Source organism: Sitophilus oryzae, unplaced genomic scaffold, assembly GCF_002938485.1.
Source record: "Sitophilus oryzae breed Bouriz unplaced genomic scaffold, Soryzae_2.0 scaffold_85_pilon_pilon, whole genome shotgun sequence".
Lineage (NCBI taxonomy): Eukaryota > Metazoa > Arthropoda > Insecta > Coleoptera > Curculionidae > Sitophilus > Sitophilus oryzae.
This window is the reverse complement of record NW_022147483.1, coordinates 3,439,391-3,459,666: the sequence shown is the minus strand read 5'-3', so window position 1 is coordinate 3,459,666 and position 20,276 is coordinate 3,439,391. Positions and strand designations below refer to the sequence as shown.

The following is a 20,276-nucleotide window of genomic DNA, read 5'->3' as shown; positions in this document are numbered from 1 at the left end:
ATTAGTATCTGTACTCTTTAAAAATTTGGTACATCTTTAAAAATAATCTAAAATGTCAGTATTCCATGGGTATATTGATAAATGAATTTAAAATTACAAGAAAATGCATTTTCTACGGAAACTTGAAGCTATAGGTAAAAAATGGTATAACAATTTGATAGACAATTAAATTGTGCATCTGATTCTCATAAAATATACAGGGTGTTCCATTTAAATTAAACAAGTCATTGCCGTTTAAAGCTAGTAATTATTTAAAATAAAATGTTAGACACTCTGTATAAGGTATTATAATTTTTATTATTGCAACACAATAACCGATCAATAAATAAACTTCAGTAAATATTTAATATTAAAAACTTTGATACCCTTGGAGAAATGAAGCCTTAACATTTTGACTGCAATTTCACAAAATTGAAAATATTTCAAAAACGGTAAGGTTTAAGTGTAATAAACTGTATCAAATTTACCTTTATTTTAATCGTAGAAACTAAAAATGTAATAATATACAGGGTGTTCCATTTAAAAAAATACAACTTTGATATTTTTTATTTATTTGGGACACTCTGTATCTTGTAAAAATATTTTTAAATTGTAGCTCTAATAGTCCTTCAACGAACCCAAAACTTACAGTTTGTAAAAACCTAATCGTTTAGCTACAATACTCCGTGTCGTATGTGGTGAACAACCCTGTATATGTCATTGGAAACCATATAAATAATAGTCCTATAAGGCTAGTAAAGAATTTAAGCATCTGCAAAGATAATGCAAATAAAGTTCCAAAATGCTATAAACAAGGGTAGATAGGAGTATCCAAACCAACCTATTAACTACTATACAGGGTGAGTCTTAAATGTGTGCAAGATTTCATAATCCTGAGATATGAGTTAATATGAGAGATGTTAATAAATAAATAAAAAATATATAGTATCTGCAAAACCGTTAAAAATTTTGAAATAGTACTCTAAATACAAAAAATGTAATCTTTTTAATTCTCCATCTAATAAAAAATAATCTACAGGGTGTTCCATTTAAAAAAAAAACGAAGAAGAAACATTTTATATTTTTGAAAGTTTTGAACACCCTGTATGATTTAAGATTGCGATATTTATAGCAGAGTAAGTACAGACCATCTAAAGTAAATACCTAATATAGTTTTGATTTCAGGACAGTTCTTGTATTTTTAATAGATTTTTTTAAGAAACGCTGAAAGATTTTTTTTATTTATTATTATCTATTTATTTATTATTATCTCTAAATCTACCGGAATATATTTACTCATATCTTAGAATTATGTAAAGTGATCTGAATACAAGCAAAAAAATGCAATAATATAGAGGGGAGATAAAAAAATCATCCCGATCCACTCAGGCTTTTTTGAGCCACACTGTAGAAGTTAATATATTTTCTTGAAATATAACATATTTTAGGTTTGCACTTAAACAAAATTCCCAAAAGCTTTTTTTTATTCTATGAGCTACAGATGCCCGACGCACTATTGCCGGACACTGTATACTTGTATACTAACTTACTAACTAGCCTTATAGGAATATTACTTATGTAGGTATCAACAAATATTTTAGTACTCTTCTGCGCTTGCATATTTCTCTGATTATTTAACCCTTAAGTTGGTACATTCTAAAGTTAACCGTTCCCAAAACACCTGTAACAAATACTTTAACAAATAAACCGTTCGAAATTCTTGCTATAAGTCATCGAAATCGTCTTCTTTTAGGGCTAAAGGTACTTGAACGCGTCCCAAGGTACCCCTTCTCCTTTGGGGTGACACTGGAGGGCTTGTCTGGGGTGTGGAGGGTGCTGTGAGGTTCCCGCTGCAAGAGGAGATGTCCACTCTACTTCCCGAACGAGATGGTGGTGCAGATCCTGTTTTAAGAAAAGAAGAACAATATTACTCTCCTTACAGTGTCGTACTCTACACAGAACGTAGGCTACTTCTCGCATGTACTTGTGATGTGTGTCATCAGTGTTTCACAAGTACAGGGTGGGTCAAATTCGACGCTTTTAAATGGGAACACCCTTTTCTATGGGAGATAGACGAAAACTAATATCGGTGTCTGGAGCTCAATTTTCATCAAAAACATGATGGTGAAAACCGCACATCAATATCTATTACCGTTTCGGAGTTACGCGGTGTTTTTCAAAAATATGCATTTTTAACAAATCGCTGTAACTTTTTTACTATGGAAAATTTTGTATTTCTATGAAAACATTTCCAAAGCACTTTTTTACGTAGAATTTAATGGTTTAAGTATAATTTTTTTTAAATTTATAAAATATAATATAATAAAATAATTTAAGAGTTATCAACAGAAAAATTGATTTTTTATTTGGGACATCCTCTATATTTTTAATTAACTGAAAAGAATTTAAAATTACCTTTTCAAAAATATAGCACACTTGATATTTTGTTATAATCCCCTTCGAAATACAGAATTTTTCGCCACTTTAAACTAGTAGGCTTTGGACCACTTATTGATGATGCCCTTAATGGAACTCGAAAACATATTTTTCCAGCAAGACGAGGCACCGCCTCTGAACGCGTAGTATACTTAAACCATTAAATTCTACGTAAAAATGTGCTTTGGAAAAGTTCTCATAAAAATACAAAATTTTCCATAGCAAAAAAGTTACAGCGATTTGTTAAAAATGCATATTTTTGAAAAACACCCCGTAACTCCGAAACGGTAACAGATATCGATATGCGGTTTTCACAATCATGTTTTTGACAAAAATTGAGCTCCAGACACCGATATTAGTTTTCGTCTATCTTTTATATACTTGTATTCATTTAAAACTTCCCAATATGGCGGACTTCAGTATGGGAGGCTTAAAAAACGAAAATCTCTAGACTGGAATCGACTGTAGTTCAAATGGATAATCTGTGGTAAATCCAATTGAACTCTGACACTTGACTGACATTGACGTTTACGGTTCCTTTTTCTAAATATTTTCATTATTTTTTGAGTTTTTATTCACAAATTCTACTTGATTTTGTTCTTTTATTTAACCTGCAGCCTGCAGTACTAATTATATAGTTATAAATAATCTTTTCACCGATCAAGAACTGAGGAATAGGCTGGAAGATATTCAAAATGTGTAAAACGCTTAAAAACGTATTAGAAAACATTGACTCGTCCACAAATTCGTGAAAATAAATTAGTCCAGATGTTTGTAAAAAGTATCAGTCATTTTCAGGTTTGTAATATTATGTATATGATAATAAATAGATTAAAACTTGTATTTCAGATTGTTATAAATCAGTTTTAAAATATAAAGAAGGTTTAAAAGTTGAGTTAGTAAAGTAAGACCTAAATAAGGTAATGTTGGTAATGGGACCAAAGATCAAATAACTCTTGAAATATATAATATGTACAATAATTGTAAGTAGTTTTTATGAATCTGTTTGATATCTATTGCATTGTTTTTATATTTCTTGTTATATATATTTTTTTACTTTACAGGATACACAAAGAATAATAAAAAATACAGTTAGGTATATAAACAAACATTTCTGGCCTTCCTGACAGGAGTGTGAACACAAATTTAATAAAGGTATAATGTGGATAATGTTCTGATTATTACAGTTTGAATGGATGTTTTTGTATGTTGTTATTTTTAATAAAGTATATTTAATGAGTTTTTGAGTATTTCTTTTTCCTTCAGAGGATTGTGTTCTAATCTTTATATATAAATTTTCATAAATTATATCTACAAAATTTATTACCTTATAACTTTTTGCTAAAGACTTTGTAGTTGATACAGTTTAACAGTATATAAAAGAACTATTTAAATAAGATGTTTGAAAATATATTGCTGTTTTTGCACGCATCAATTCAATTTGTGATTAACTGTACTGAAAAAAAAACAAGTTAAGAGAAATGGGGTGATCTATCAACTATAACATGAAACGCATCATCCTATTTCCAAGTTTTCTATTAATTTTACTTATTAAACAACTATAATTATTCAATAATCTTGATAATTCTAGGAACTCTCAGACATCGTCAAAACATGAAAACAAAAATTCACTTCCTATAGTTCTTCGTCCCTTTAACTGAAATATAAGAAACAGGGGAGTTAATATTCTCACTGAGAAAGTTTATAAAATACCTTTAAGTAAAATCTCTTCGGATCTGCGGTAAAATACCTTTATTCTTATTAAATAATTTCAATAATCTATGTTTTCATTTATGACAACCACCTAATAACCTAACTTTAACGTCAACTTGACAATACTGAAAAATGTTATTGTTAACCAAAGAGTAAATCAATTTCTGAATTCGCTAACGCCAACTTATTTTTCATTAAAAAAAAATTACCAATTTTCGTAACTAGGTCGGCCATATTGAGGAACTTTTAAAAGAATTCTACTATAGAAAAGGGTGTTTCCATTTAAAAGCGCCGAATTTGACCCACCCTGTACAAGAGACATGGGACCTACAGCTTATCGCCGAATCCGAACGACACTACCTATTTGAGAGGCTCTATAAGGCAAATATAGTCAAGGTGGTTTGCCATTGCCTTCCTTGAAGTGGCGACTCTCTGGTCGCTCTATTTAGATAAATAAATATTTTTATTTAAATAAATAAAGCGACCGTACTAGTTGAGAATCCAAGCCATTAGCTCTCGCACACACTGTTGTGAACATACATTTAATATAGTTATATGTATATGTATATGTATATTCTACAAATTATATAAAATATTAATTTTATCCTTATACTACGGTTATGCCAAAAGAGTTTAAAATATTAAAAAACGATTAACCATCGATTAACATTATTATTCTTCTCAGAAAGATAGACGTAAATAAACAGAACCTTTGCCTTAAGATAAAATAGTCATAGCTAGTTGCGTCATTTTTAGTTTTCCTTAGTAATCCATTTACTTTCAGGGTGCAGCCACACTATCCTAAAAACGGCGTATCGGCGTAACGGCGTAAAGACCTTGAATAGATTTCCAGTAATTCTATTGGCTGAAACATTCATCTGTCAGAAATTTTATCTGTCAAATTCATCTGTCAAAAATTTCAGCCAATAGAATTACTGGAAATCGATTCAAGGTCGTTACGCCGTTACGCCGATACGCCGTTTTTAGGATAGTGTGGCTGCACCCTCAGACGGGATATCTGGTTTCTATTTACTTAAGAAATGGTTATGTTTGGCTTTTTGCAAACCCATCATAAAATGTTATTAAGAAATAATAGGTACGCCCGTGGATTTTCGGAGAGGGCATAAAAGCACGGTCGCAGAAGGGACCGGGATACATTTCTAAAGAGATACACTTAAAGTTCATTCCTAAAAAATTCTTGCATAGACATAAGATTGAATGAATATTTGTTAGTTAAAATTTGTACTTTGTATTAAAAATTTAAAATTAAAAAAGTAATAACCAATTAAGGAGATTAATTATAAAAAATAAATAATAAAATTCCTAACATAAGTGGTTACGAGTCAAATCATAACAAGGTGATTTAACAGCGATTACTGCATTTGGTGGAAGCGACTACAACATTGGTAACAACGGTGGTCCAACACAGGATCACAACATTGGTGGCAGCGGTGGGATCCTCAACATAAGAAGAAACCTCAAATAGCAGAATACTCAATATTGGCAGCAATTCCTTAACTACGGTGGTTCAAACTTAGGACTGCAACAACACTACTGCAGTAAAGATTTGAATTAGGAAAAAGCAATCCACTGGAGAAACATACACAGGCACTGCAGGCATAGCAAGGTCTTCATCCAAGGACCTAATTCTACAACTACAAAAGGAACTACTAATGCTCAGCAGGAAAAAAGTGCTACCTGAACAAGCTCAACCTGTTTCAAGGAAGTGGATACAGATTATAATCTTTGTTTTTTCTTTATTGTTTTTCGTGGTTCCAATTTTCGGAATCGGGCACTAGTTAGGTTAGCTCTAAAATTGTGCGCAGCGCCTGACCGGCACAGTTATTAGAGAAATATCGGAAAACCGAATAGCGTCATCCAGTATTTACGCGTACCTTATCATGATTACGATATGCGCGAGTCAATTTTTAACGCAACACCCGCTAATAACGTTACAGCTTGACGTAATTTGCGGATCAATTACATCAAGCGCTCTTTCTAAATAACCTCTGATAACGTTTAAAAATTGCTTAAATGGGCATGTGCGGGTATTTGACAACCGGAGCTGGCCGGCGAGATCTTTTATTTTAGGTTATGTTTGAATTGTTTTGAATTATTGCTTTAGTTTTATTAGGTAATTTGATTAAGTAGCTGGGATTAGTTTTAATTAAATAAATATGGCCCAAAATATGGATTCCACCTCTTCCAATATTAAAGAACCTATAAAGAGGCTTAGGTTTACAGCAGATGACGACTTAGCCCTTCTAAGAGAATTTGTTGCTTGTTGCCCTAAACCCACTGGCAGACGTTGAACAATAAAGCACTGAAAATAAGCACTTTAGCCCTTTAGTTTTAAAATACCTAGTAAACAAAACAATTTCAAAGTTTTAAATTCAAAGTTAGGTTAAGTTTAAATAGCCGACGCGATGCGATCAGAATTCTTTCCGATCCGATAACTATAAATGAAGAGCGTTAATACCACCTCACGTAAAGGAAATAACACCTGGCCTTATTAACATCCATGCACGCTATTCGGTTTAGCGATATCTCTCTATTACGCTGTTTATTGTTATTTTACGCGAGTTTATTTTTGCGCAGAGGAAATTTGACTCGTTTGCACATCGTCATAAAAAACAATTTTCGTACCACGAATTAGGGACAAGATTTTTATCTGTATACTTATAGGATACCTAATCTGTGGTATTATACTCCTTCCTTAATATTGTTATTCAAGGCAGTGTACTCTCTACAAATATAGTCATTTCATAAAAGCTATTCTAATATAGTATATTTATTCAGTGGACGAAAAGTATAGAACTGTTACCTAAACTTCTCAATCCTGCCGGTCCAGATCTTGGTCTGGTACCGCAAGCACTTCTAGTACTTGAGTTGCTCTTTGTACTGGACGTACTAGGACTCCTCCTCATTTCTGATTGAGATCTTGTAGTACTACTTCTTTTTCGAGGCGTTTTCTTTTGCGTAGCCGACCTACAACAACAAAAAATCAATATTAGAGCAATAAATTGATTCGACACAGTCTCATCAATTAACTGAAAAAAAGGCTAAACAAATTATATTTTTTTTGGAACTGTGATGATTGTCACCAATATATTCTATTATTGGTGGCTTGCCATTTTGATCGGTTTCAAAGTACTAGTTTGAAATTTTCTGAGTAATAATTGGGTTGGAGGCAGAGCTGCAAGTTCACAGAAAACTTAAATCTTTTTTTGACTTAAATCGTTTTAATGACTTAAGTCATTTGATTTTAAGTCATTTTTAGACCGGTTAGCAAAAATTGCTAAGGAGAAAAGACCCAACACAAAGTGTGAACGCTGATCTTCATCATCCCAACTGTTCTTAAGGAACCATTGAAGAAACCACAGGACTTGGTTCTAACGTACGAAAAAGAAGAAGTCATTTGATTTTAAGTCATTTTCTGAAAGCTGACTTAAAACTTCAAGTTTAAGTAATACTTTCTTCAAAATGATTTGTAATTTAAATCTTTATTCCTAGATAGAAAAAAACTTAAAAAAGTTATTAAAAGCTCTGGTTGGAGGTTATGCGAGCATTACCTGCAAAGCCCTGTCGGACAGGTCTCCCCTAAGGCACATTTCCCCTCACAAATGCTCCTGGATTGTAGCAGTTCTTCGTAGTTGTTCAGCATGAGTGCGCAATACTCTTGATCCTTGTATACTAGGGCTAAACTAGGATATCTTTCCTTAAGCCGTCTTCTTTCCTAAAACAAAGATGTACAATAAATAAAAATTTATAAATTAATCTAATTATAGTTATTTTTTATACAAGACGATAATGCAATTTTATCGTCGTAGCGAGTGTAGCGAGTTGCGTTTTAAAAAATATTCAGAAATTATTATTTCAAGGAATTTATTACGAGTAGAAAAAATATTGTGCTGGGTTGGCGTTGGTTTCTATGTAAGTTGACAAATAAATAAAGCCATAGATAAAAGACTTATACTATTAAAAAAAAAATAAAGCTGTCTCTTTAGTTGTCAGTTTTGAGTCAATATTTTTAATTTTCTTTCGTGTCGATTGCTGATTGAATTGGAGCCAGAAATGGCTTAAAACGAAATAAGTAAATTACCAACAGATATTCAGGCTGAGGCGACACATGCCATATCCAAACTACTTCCATTTCAATCGCCAATAACTTATGAAAAAAAATAGAAAAAATTTTCAAAAATGGAAGCAATAAAAAAACGTGCGAGAAGAAATACAGTTTTTAACCTATTCTCGCTGTTAAAGTATCATTTAATCTACCCTTGCGGTTAAAGTACTATTTTATCTACTATTTTTGATAGATATAAGGCAATTTTAACAGTTGCTATGGAAAAAATAAATTTTGTGCTTCTTTAACATTTTAAAACAACAAAAATATGACGTTAATTAAAATGCTATCAATAGCTCTTTTCGTTTTCCTGTTATTACCGATTCTGAACCGTCCTAGAACTATGATGCGTATGCGCAGAAGGAAATATGAAGACATTATTTCATTTGCGCATGCGCTGCAGAGTTATAGCGCACTGAATAGGTATCGGCGAGAGCGAGCGGTGCGAGCGGCGCGACCGACACGACCGGTCGGAAAGTCGATTGTAGCCGCGCACTGGAGTCGCACGATCGGCGGTCGAGAGTACGTCACCAGCATAAATTTGAGCATAGACGAGGAGAAGTTTATTCAAATTTAGTCAAATTCATTCGGCATTTCAAAAAATTATAAAGTATTATTACTATTTATATTTTTATGCAACTTTTTATATTTTATACTTTATGATGAAAATTAATATATTTAGATCTTAACAAACCACATAAAATTAGTGAAATAGAGTGGAAGATGGGGATAAAATATACTACATGACTCTTAGCTTGACCGATTTTAACAAATTTGGTATAATTCAAAAGGGTTTAATCTGTTCTTTAAAAACAAAGCTAGATATGAAAAATAGTCAAATAAAACTTCTATTTTTAGTTTTTTAATCTAAATAAGTGTCATTACAAACATTTATATATATAGCTTTTATTTTAGGTTTTTAAAATGTTTGTTTTAAGTCAGTAGTAAATAAAACGAAACTTGTGTTTACATTTTGTTTAATGATTGACGTTTCGACCAATTTTAATTCGGTCTTCTTCAGAATCTATAATATACGTATAAATAATTTTCTACGTTTGTGGTAAGAAAAAATTATATATTAAACACATTTTTAGTGATAAAATTGTATTGTATATTATAGATTCTAAAGAAGACCGAATTAAAATTAGTCGAAACGTCAATCATTAAACAAAATGTAAACACAAGTTTCGTTTTATTCACTACTGACTTAAAACCAAAATTTTAAAAACTTAAAATACAATAAAAAAGTAAAAGAAAATTGAAAAAATAAAAAATATAAATAGTTTTTATAGTACCGTATTATCGAAAAGGAACGGCATCAGCGATGACCATGAAATGAAGGTCGGTGCCATTTTATATGTAAATTTATATAAATTTACACCTTATTCTATTCCAATTCCACAATCGCAATCGATATTCATAATTATTAAACAAATTTAAACTCATATTGTATGCTATAAAATATAAAATAAAGATCGAAAACACGAATAAATATGTATAAAACAAATTAAGTTATCTCAGGTTATGATTTTTTTTTGGTAACTTTCAGTGGAGCAAAAATGAAATGTCCCTAAAAATTCGCGACTGTATGAAATAGGTCCAAATTTTGCGAATATTTTTTGGCGAATCGCTTTTCGCAATTCGCGATTCGCGTCTATATGAAACAAGCTTTACATTTATTTCAACGTAAACTGAAAATTACGTGCCGCTCGCTCTCGCCGATACCTATTCAGTGCGCGCGGAGCTTAACAGTTGCTATCGAAAAACGAATTATATCTTGCTTTTTATGCAAGACCACGACAAAATAAAGTGATTTTATCTAGTTACCTCGGCTAAGGCCAGGCACTCAAATTGTTCCAGTTGTTGTTGGAATCCCAGGTTCGGATTGGCGACGTTTCTACCCGCTTTGACCACCTTCAGGCCGTCCTTCCAGTTCAAGGTCGTCACAGACATGATGTAAGCTACGGCTACCGTCACGCTGCGTGACATACCAGCCAAACTAAATACAGAAAAGAAAACATTTTATAGTCCAATCACTAGTCCATCACAAATCCATATCACTAGTCCGAAAAAGTAGCAAAATAAGCGTTCGCCATTTAACGTTTTATGTAAAACTGGCAAGGGATTTTTAAACTAATGAAGAAGGAAATTAAACTTAACACGACAGGATCGGGCTAAGTCGTAGGCAGACTTCTGAAATATAATATATATTTCCTTCGGCCATACACCCGCTTTACCCGACCCCTAAGTGCAACCCGAACAGTACAGCGTAATAGACTCTTAAGGAACATAACGAGAAACTCTTGTAATATAAATAATTAATCTACTTACCAGTGAATGAGAACGTTGCCATCTCTGAGTCTTGCCGCATGTATAAAATCGTTACACAGAGAGAAGTACTGGGTCAGATTCTGATCCGGAGTGTCAGAAGCCATCACGCACAAGTAGTGTTTGTCCTAAAAAACATTTATAATATAATAATAATAGCTTCCGTATATAGCGTTTAACGCCTTGGGAGTAGCAAGGTACAGCTTGCCATAATAGAGCCGTTCGGTATACAAGGAAGGTAATGTGGCTAGCACTACGCTTCAACCGCCTATTATTACCTCAGAATTGTGAATCCCAAGTACTTACTCATCTAAGGCTGAGTCGACCTAGGTACCCAAACTATTTTTATTTTATTAAAAATAGTCAGCTGATGAAATGCCGGCGGTAGGTTTCGAACCCACAACATTTGAATTGGTAGACGAAAGCTGTACCTCTGGCTATACAATATGAAATAAAATTCCTTCTAACAAAACTATATTTTAATGCAGAATAATAAAAAACTCGATAAAAATAATGCAGATGCAAAGAACGAGTATTATAAGTTGCTTGTTTTCTTTGCCTACATATATCTGCAATTTCGTTTAATAAGTTTTTTAGCGTCTAAGTCCAAAGCCTTTCTTTGTTTTTACAAACGACTTTTGAGAGAGATGTCCACTACATCAATGACGCTTTTTGACCTAGACCTTTTTAACCTTTTTGTTTAGATAACAACAGGACACTTAAAGATCGAGAATTCTATAGGGGGACCATTCCTCCAAATGAGATGGGACCAAATAACTCCTCTTTAAATCACTGCCACAAACCAATCGAGGTGAATAAAACGAATGTGGACAGATATAACATTCCTTCAAGATGATCTAACCTCGTATACAGACTGCCAAAGACCGCTGACGGAACAGGAGCGAGAACAGGAGTATTTGGAAAAATATCAAAGGCAAGCTTGTCTTTTTTTAAAGCTTTATTAAAATTTTGTAAAATCCCTAACGCGAATAAAAAGAAATTTAGATATTCTAGTACTTTCTACTGAAGAATTAAACAAAAGGAATCATGCATCGGTCAACATCAGAAACAAAAACTACATCTTTCTATAATCCTACTGATGAACATCATAAATCAGGTAGTGACTGAGACATTTTTGAAGCTGTTTCTATAGATGAGTGTAGTGTTAGTTCATCTGAACCAGAATCTCAGAGGAGAACTAATTTGAGAACCAACAACAATATAAAACAAGAGCAAAAGAGTGGGCGTTAAAATACTCTATACCTCATGTAGCTCTGAATAATATAGAAACACTAATAATAGAAAATGCACAATAAGTAAAAAATAACTTCAAAGGACAAGGCGGAACGTTATAGTGGCACCAATGGAATGTATAGTCGCCACCACCGCGATCGGTGTAGCAACGCTGCAATTAAGCGGCAATTTGGTGGCGCAGGGAACTTTCTTGGAAAAATCGCTTTATGGTTCCAAAGAATCGTTGACTATGTAGTTCCAAAAAAGTTATTGTTTCTATAAAGTCGTCTTTGGATAGCTACAATTGTCACTTTATCAATCCGAAGATTTTAAAGATCCAAACGGATAGGGTTGGCCTAATATGTTATTGTTCCCGGTACTTTGTGGAAGCATATGGAACTATAAAGTATTTTTCGGATTAAACGGCCATATTTTTTCATGAATTTTTAGACGAACAGCCAAATGGCTCAAACATTATGCGTTTTTAAGCTAAATATACCTAGATTGAGGTGAATAAAACGAATGTGGACAGATATAACATTCCTTCAAGATGATCTAACCTCGTATACAGACTGTCAAAGACCGCTGACGGAACAGAAGCGAGAACAGGAGTATTTGGGAAAAGATCAAAGGCAAGCTTATCTTTTTTTCATGGGTAAATACTTAACCGAATTCCAAGTAGAATTCTTGGCCATTCTGCAATACGTGAGAGAAAAAAATAGAAGAGCTCACTTAGGAAAGCTCCTCAATATATGCTCAGACAGTTAGGAGGCCCTTAAAGCGACGATGAACCCAAAGGTATCATCGAGGCTAATCTGGAATGCCTGGATAGACTTGGGACTTGGGAATTCAATTATTCTAGGTGCCGGGCCATAGAGACATCCAAGGCATCGAAAAAGCCGATGAACTAGGAAGGCAAGAATCATGGAAATCCTAGCTTGGTCCAGAGCTAGTACTAGGTATACCCAAATCTATGACCAGTGATGCAGTAAATCTTGGAGGAGGGTAAAACTACGGGCGCACTGGTGCGATCACGGCCGCGATCACGATCACGATCAGTGCAGCGATAACATGAGCGATCATTCTAGCACACACCAACGCGTTCACATTCACCGCCGTACCTATATGTAGTGCGCCATCCTGTAGGTATAAATTAAAAATGTGAATTATGTATACCGAAAACAAAACATTCTTAAATATTTACTAGTATATAGAAAGGGGATAAAGACAGTAAGCTTTACAGTTGCTTAATAAAGAGAGAGAGAAAAAAAAGTCTAAAGTTTTAAAAAGAGCTTTCATATAGTCTGGATATTTAATGTAATATTTTATCTGGAACAAATAGAAATTAGAGCTAGGTAGGGATGTGAAGAACACGCCCCTAGTTTAAAAAACAATTAATCTTTATTTTGGAACATTACTGCGATAAACTAAATATAACATACGAGACTAATAACACTGGAAATCGATATTCAATGTTCTGCAGTGAGCCAAACTAATTTCAGGAATACCTACATAACATGGAATGATTTATGAGCAAAGTGACAAAGTCAATTTGCAAAGCCATATTTGTGTTGTCGAAAATTTCTGTTTTTTTTTCTCTCAAAAAATACTGTATAATTGAATAAAAGTTAGGTCATATATTATAGATGTAATTTAATAGAAGAATTAAATATTGTTTAAAAAATTAAATAGTTTTTAATTATGTGGGGTTTGAGATAAAAAATAAATAAATAATCAAAGAAGCATAGTCGTACAGATGATTAAAACTAGTTTTAATCATCTGCTGATGATGCTAACATGGTTAGCGAAACGCACGTCCATTGCAAAACTAAATGTGTTTTGGTGGATTGTGGTAAATTAGTGTTTTTTATTTTGCTGTTGTAACACCAAAGGTTCCAACCCTCAACTGTAATAGCCATACATTTACATACAGGGTGGCCCGAATTGTCTTCCGCAAACTTCGGCAGCATATTCTAGAGATAAAAATAACTAAAAGAGTTCGTGTAAATGTATATCGTAAATAGCTTAATTTCGGAGATAGAGGGTGTAGAAGTTTCATTTTTATTTCGATTTTTTCCAAATAATTTCTGAAGTAACGTCAATATTTGGATGAAAGTTGGTATCTGGGAGTTTTTTGATATGAGAAATTTGATTTTTTGGTGAATTTGATGGCTCCTATATGTAGGGGGCGCCACCTACATATGTTGTAATTGATTTATTTTGTGAAAATGTATCCTTTTTCACTAAGTAGTTTTATACAGGTACGGATGAAAAGTTATTACTCTTCAAACCAGTTAAAAAAATATGTAGGTGGCACCTTCTACAAGTAGGAGTCATATTAACATCAAAATCAAATTTCTCATGTCAAAAAACTCCAAGACACCAATTTTCATTCAAATATTGACGAAACTTCTACACCCTGTATCTCCGAAACTAAGCATACGTTTATACGAACTTTTTTACTTATTTTTATCTGAAGGATATACTACCGAAGTTTCCGGAATACAGCTCGGATCACCCTGTATACTATAGTCTGTCCAAGGAACGAATGAAAATTTCGACAGACCACATGCAAAAAATGACAGTAATTTCAATTTGTCTGTCAATTAAAATGACAGACACAACTGTCACGCTCAAGGATTCTCCGGTTAGACAGACTATAGATTGTAATTATGTTTTTTACTAGTTAAAATCCACTGAAAAGCTGGTTTCCATTTTATTTCAAAGCAATTGTGTTTACAAAAACTATTTTTTTATTTTGTTTTTATTTCCCTAATTTCTAAAACTCCAGACTTTTATAAAAAATATATAAGAAGTATTTTCTTGAAATCGACTTTTATTTGACTTTTAGTTTCTTGAATTCCCAATTTAATTACATATTAATATATTTATAATTGAAATCAATATTCATAGAACAAAGGGTAGAGAACGCCTTTTTATTCTTATTGCCTCATGTTGGTTATAACTGAAAATCAATGTTTAACTCATTTGTATAACAACGTATACAGACAAAAAATCTTGTAGCTTTATAAAATTAGAGAAGTCAATTCTAGACTCTAGTCTAAAGTCTAAAATTTTAATCTGTTCTGTGGTCTAAAATACACACAATTCCATACTAATGGCATAGACATTTTGAAGAGGATAAGACTGATAGGGCTTGTTTCTCTCTACAATTTTCTGTTTCACAATGTACCGTTTATATCCGGGAAGGGTTCATAGTTTTATAGTTGTCGATTTTCGAAAGAAATCAGTACATGTATATTTCGTATATTTTTCATTTTATTGATTTTATGGAAAGCACTGTTCATTAAAATGTTGTATCCTATGTTATAGGGCTTGTTTCTCTCTACAATTTCCTGTCTCACAATGTACCGTTTGTGTCCGGGAAGGGTTCATAGTTACATAGTTGTCGATTTTCGAAAGAAATCAGTACATGTATATTATTTCGTATATTTTTCATTTTATTGATTTTATGGAAAGCACTGTTCATTAAAATGTTGTATCCTATGTTATAGGGCTTCTTTCTCTCTACAATTTCCTGTCTCACAATGTACCGTTTGTGTCCGGGAAGGGTTCATAGTTTCATAGTTGTCGATTTTCGAAAGAAATCAGTACATGTATATTATTTCGTATATTTTTCATTTTATTGATTTTATGGAAAGCACTGTTCATTAAAATGTTGTATCCTATGTTATAGGGCTTGTTTCTCTCTACAATTTCCTGTCTCACAATGTACCGTTTGTGTCCGTGAAGGGGCGTCATAGTTTCATAGTTGTCGATTTTCGAAATAAATCAGTACATGTATATTATTTCGTATATTTTTCATTTTATTGATTTTATGGAAAGCACTGTTCATTAAAATGTTGTACCCTATGTTATAGGGCTTCTTTCTCTCTACAATTTCCTGTCTCACAATGTACCGTTTGTGTCCGGGAAGGGTTCATAGTTTCATAGTTGTCGATTTTCGAAAGAAATCGGTACATGTATATTATTTCGTATATTTTTCATTTTATTGATTTTATGGAAAGCACTGTTCATTAAAATGTTGTATCGTATGTTATAGGGCTTGCTTCTCTCTATAATTTCCTGTCTCACAATGTACCGTGTATGTCCGGGAAGGGTTCATAGTTTCATAGTTGTCGATTTTGGAAAGAAATCAGTACATGTATATTATTTCGTATATTTTTCATTTTATTGATTTTTTGGAAAGAACCGTTCATTAAAATGTTGTATCGTATGTTATAGGGCTTGCTTCTCTCTACAATTTCCTGTCCCACAATGTACCGTTTGTGTCCGGGAAGGGTTCATAGTTTCATAGTTGTCGATTTTCGAAAGAAATCAGTACATGTATATTATTTCGTATTTTTTTTTTCATTTTATTGATTTTATGGAAAGAACCATTAAAATGTTGTATCCTATTAGGACTGGAGAACGTTATCTAAGGACCAAAAGAGGACTTCTAAAGATCTGAAGAGTTCGCAGTAGAACAGGCCGAATCCACCTCAGATATCTAATCATGTCTAATCTACACTGAATGAAATAAAACAATTAAAATTGCTTACTGAATGTATTCTTCGTGCTGTATCGTGTATAGCAAGAATATGAGTGATGTTGTACTTGGCTAGTTGAGATGAATCTTTTGAATCTCTGTAGTTTCCCACATACAAGCCAGGTAAAACCTGAAAGCATATTAAAAACAAAGATAATAATACCCAACTGAAATTATTTAATAAACAAGTGGCAACGTAGCATTTTTCTGTTTATATCTGGTTTGTATATCTTGGGTACCTTTGTTTTATACAGTAAAATTTTACTATTTATTTTATTTCTCTAGGGTTAAAATCTTGTTTCGAAAAAGTAGGCCACTCTGTAATTATTTTACAAAACATAAAACTTTAAACAGTTAACACCCAGTAAGTTATAGACTTTAGAAAGTTTTTGGCAACGGTTTTCGTGCCTTTGTTCGCAACTATACTCACCAAACTCATGCCAAAATTCCTTTGTGTTAACGGGGAGACAATAACTTGTTCATTATCAAACAAAACTTCAAAAGAAGACATACTTAAGCACGTGTATACTGTAAAATGTTTCTCTCTAAAGTATGTAGTAGGTACCCTTGAACTGAATATTCAAAATTGCTCTTTATAGCAGCTGTTTCAGGTAGAATCATTAACTGACATCTGTAAGTGTCATAAAATTTGGTAAAGGTAAAATTTAGAGGTTAAAAAATATGGTGGAATCTTTGAATAAGAAGACTAAGGAAGGAGCATATCAAAAATCTTAGGTACACCGCGATGGGCCTCAAATATGGCCGACTTAAATTCCGGTTTATCAGTGTCGTTCTAATTTTATTTAAAAAATGTAAAACTATGATGTAGGGTAGACGTGGGGTAGACTCAATAATTTGTTGTTTTATTTTACGTTGTGAATAAATGTTGGTAGTTATTAAAATTGTTATAAAAATATATAATTCTAATAAAAATAAATAAGTTATAATAAGTATTTATTAACACAAACATCCGATACGCTACTGAAGCAGGTAAGTCAAATTAACGTATCTAAATTCTTTGACATCTAATCTTTGACAAGTTATAAATAAAAGCTAAAATGCAAGAAAAATATATAATTTAGTTAATTTAAGTGAATTTCATAAATGATCGGTTTACTACACGTATGTATATTATATAGTCACTTTACTAGCGAAAAGTTGTTCCATTATTTCACTCAATTTCTGCCGAGATCTACCGCACGCTACACAACCAACTATTTTAGAGTCTTTTTCGATAAATCGCGATAGTGTCACTGTTAATTTAAGTTCTGCCACAATTTCCATCTAGATTTACTACCTTTATACAACTATCAGTAGTAGAATAAATAATAAATAACATAAAATAAGCTCCGTAAAGGCTGACAAATCCACAAAATTTCAAATCAAATTCAAATGTGTCAAATGAATCGTCAAACAGAACTGTCAAGGATCCCCACCCTAGAGAGCTTTTATGGTGGCTTTTCCGCCCACCATGCTTGAATACATGGATAGTATTATGCTCCTTCCTTAGTCTTCTTATTCAAAGGGTGGAATACTTCTTATTCAAAGGGTGGAATATCATCTCAATATTATTGTCATAATATCTCGTTATTATGACAACATAGGTAGTAGATTAACTTTACAAAAAAGAACACCCAGAAAGAATCCAGTGGTTCTCAAAATATGAGCAAAAATTATTTTTAATTTTCGAAGTAAAATAACTCGATTATTTTGGACTTATTTTAATTTAATACCATTATTTTTTTTATTTGAAATTGCTGTAGGTTGAACTAATATTAATAATGACTAATAGTAATTATATTTAATAATAAATTAATTAAAATATATAATTTATTAGTTTTATTTTAATTTTAAATTTATTAATTATGATTAAAATTGCGTTTATCTCATAACGCAGGCCGAGTTCGTCAAAATATCAAGAGATAATTTTTAATTTGCATCAAACGGCCTACACAATTTTGATATTAAAGGAAAAAAATCAGTGGCGCACATGTTTTTTTTTTGAAAAATATTCCAGTGATAACCCATATGCACGTCACTGATGAATTTATCGACACTTTTTTAGCATTAAAATATGTAGCACTTATAGTAACTTTTACCCTCAAAATTTTATTCGAAATTCGAACCAGTAAAAGTACTTGAAAGAAAATGATAAAATAATAAATGGAAAGATTATTAAGATTTTAACACCCTGCAGCTACGAAACAAAGTTATTTTTACCTGAAGAACCTCCCCACGAGACATGGCACATGTTTTTTGAAACACCCTGTATATATATACTAAAATAAACACAAATAATTTCTCAACAGAAAAACATTAATCATGAGAGACAAACAAAAAAAAATAAATGCTGAACAAAAGATTTTCTCAGACAGGAACAATTTAAAATTAATTCACTCATTACAATGCAAATTAAGCGGAAACTATAGATTTTTCAAACAAAAAACTGCACACACGTCCACTGCATGCAATTTCAAACTAAAAAATGCCGGAAAAGCGCTATTTTCATAAGGAAATTCCCGGGAAAACTTACTTTGTTCATGCCATTCCCCATTTTCGGGGGGCCTGACGTGTCGAGCCCCCTGACGGGGGGCTGCTCTAGGGCTGGAACAGTGCCCTGCGAAGGGTGCGGCGGTCTACTGAGTGAAAATCGTGTTTCCGTGCCACAGGGAAAACAAACCGGGAAAATTTCTCGGTGTTGCCGGTGTCGCTTGTATATTTTTCCTTAAATTCGGAAAATTTCTGAAAAAGTTTATTTTTTGTGAATGTGTGGTGGTCTTAAAGGAATGGAAAAAAATATCTTATTAAAACAAATAATTAATTTTACTTCACTTATTCTACTACATTTTTGTGTCCTATGTTATAGGGCTTGTTTCTCTCTACAATTTTCTGTTTCACAATGTACCGTTTGTGTCCGGGAAGGGTTCATAGTTTCATAGTTGTCGATTTTCTAAAAAAAATCAGTACATGTATATTATTTCGTATATTTTTCATTTTATTGATTTTATAGAAAGCATTGTTCATTAAAATGTTGTATCCTATGTTATATGGCTTGTTTCTCTCTACAATTAGTAGTAATATAGTTGTTACTACTATATAGTAGTATGAGACAAAAATGTCGCAGAAATGTATTGGATTTGTCGCAACCAAAATTTGGTCAGGACCCGGCATAAACAGTGAAAATTACAGTTGAGGGCTGGAACCTTACAATTACTTCCTCACATTCAGTAAGCAAGGAATTGGACCGTTGTCTCTGTTCATACTATCTTTACATTTATTAATTCTGATGCTTTCATATACATAATTTGAGACTTGTTTAAGTAATTTTAAGTTATTAAGATCTATACAATGTTCTTTATCAACAATATGTTCGGCAACTCAGGATTTATCAGGTCTACCATATCTTATCTGAGCTAAATGTTCTTTTTTAAATCTAGTTAATATTGATCTTCTAGTTTGCCCAACATATTTCTGATTACAATCTTTACAAGAAATTTCATAAATACCCGACCTTTCCAGTAGGGAAGAAATCATGTCGTGTTGATAAAATAATTAGAAAACGTAGGTATAGGTTAATGATTTCTGAAAATTCGACTTTTCAAGTGGAGAAAGATACGTCAAAATATTTTTCAATACCGTTTGATAGACAGTTGTCCCGTGGTCTAAAAGGAATTTTTAAGAATGTCAATTATAAACTTGTGTATAGTGCTAATAATAAATTACAACAATTATTAGGTAATCCAAAGGATAAAACACCTCTACTGGAAAGGTCGGGTATTTATGAAATTTCTTGTAAATATTGTAATCAGAAATAAGTTGGGCAAACTAGAAGATCAATATTAACTAGATTTAAAGAACATTTAGCTCAGATAAGATATGGTAGACCTGATAAATCTTGCGTTGCCGAACATA

The 20,276-nt window shown here is 32.5% G+C and overlaps 1 protein-coding gene across 2 annotated transcripts; it reads right to left on the bottom strand.

Annotated features, from left to right (window-relative positions):
• Nucleotides 1-1,440: 1,440 nt before the first annotated feature.
• Nucleotides 1,441-18,999, bottom strand: LOC115890127 (dual specificity protein phosphatase 22-like). Of its 2 annotated transcripts, none has more exons than XM_030910279.1 (7): nucleotides 18,898-18,999; nucleotides 16,378-16,494; nucleotides 10,586-10,710; nucleotides 10,082-10,253; nucleotides 7,701-7,864; nucleotides 6,953-7,116; nucleotides 1,441-1,881 (listed from the first exon to the last, which is right to left on the bottom strand). In XM_030910279.1, the coding sequence occupies exons 1-7, from the start codon at nucleotides 18,916-18,918 to the stop codon at nucleotides 1,703-1,705; spliced, it is 942 nt and encodes a 313-aa protein (XP_030766139.1). In that variant the 5' UTR covers nucleotides 18,919-18,999; the 3' UTR covers nucleotides 1,441-1,702. The 2 variants fall into 2 exon arrangements, with proteins under 2 accessions (XP_030766139.1, XP_030766138.1); XM_030910278.1 differs by lacking the exon at nucleotides 18,898-18,999 and adding an exon at nucleotides 16,795-16,966.
• Nucleotides 19,000-20,276: the final 1,277 nt, after the last annotated feature.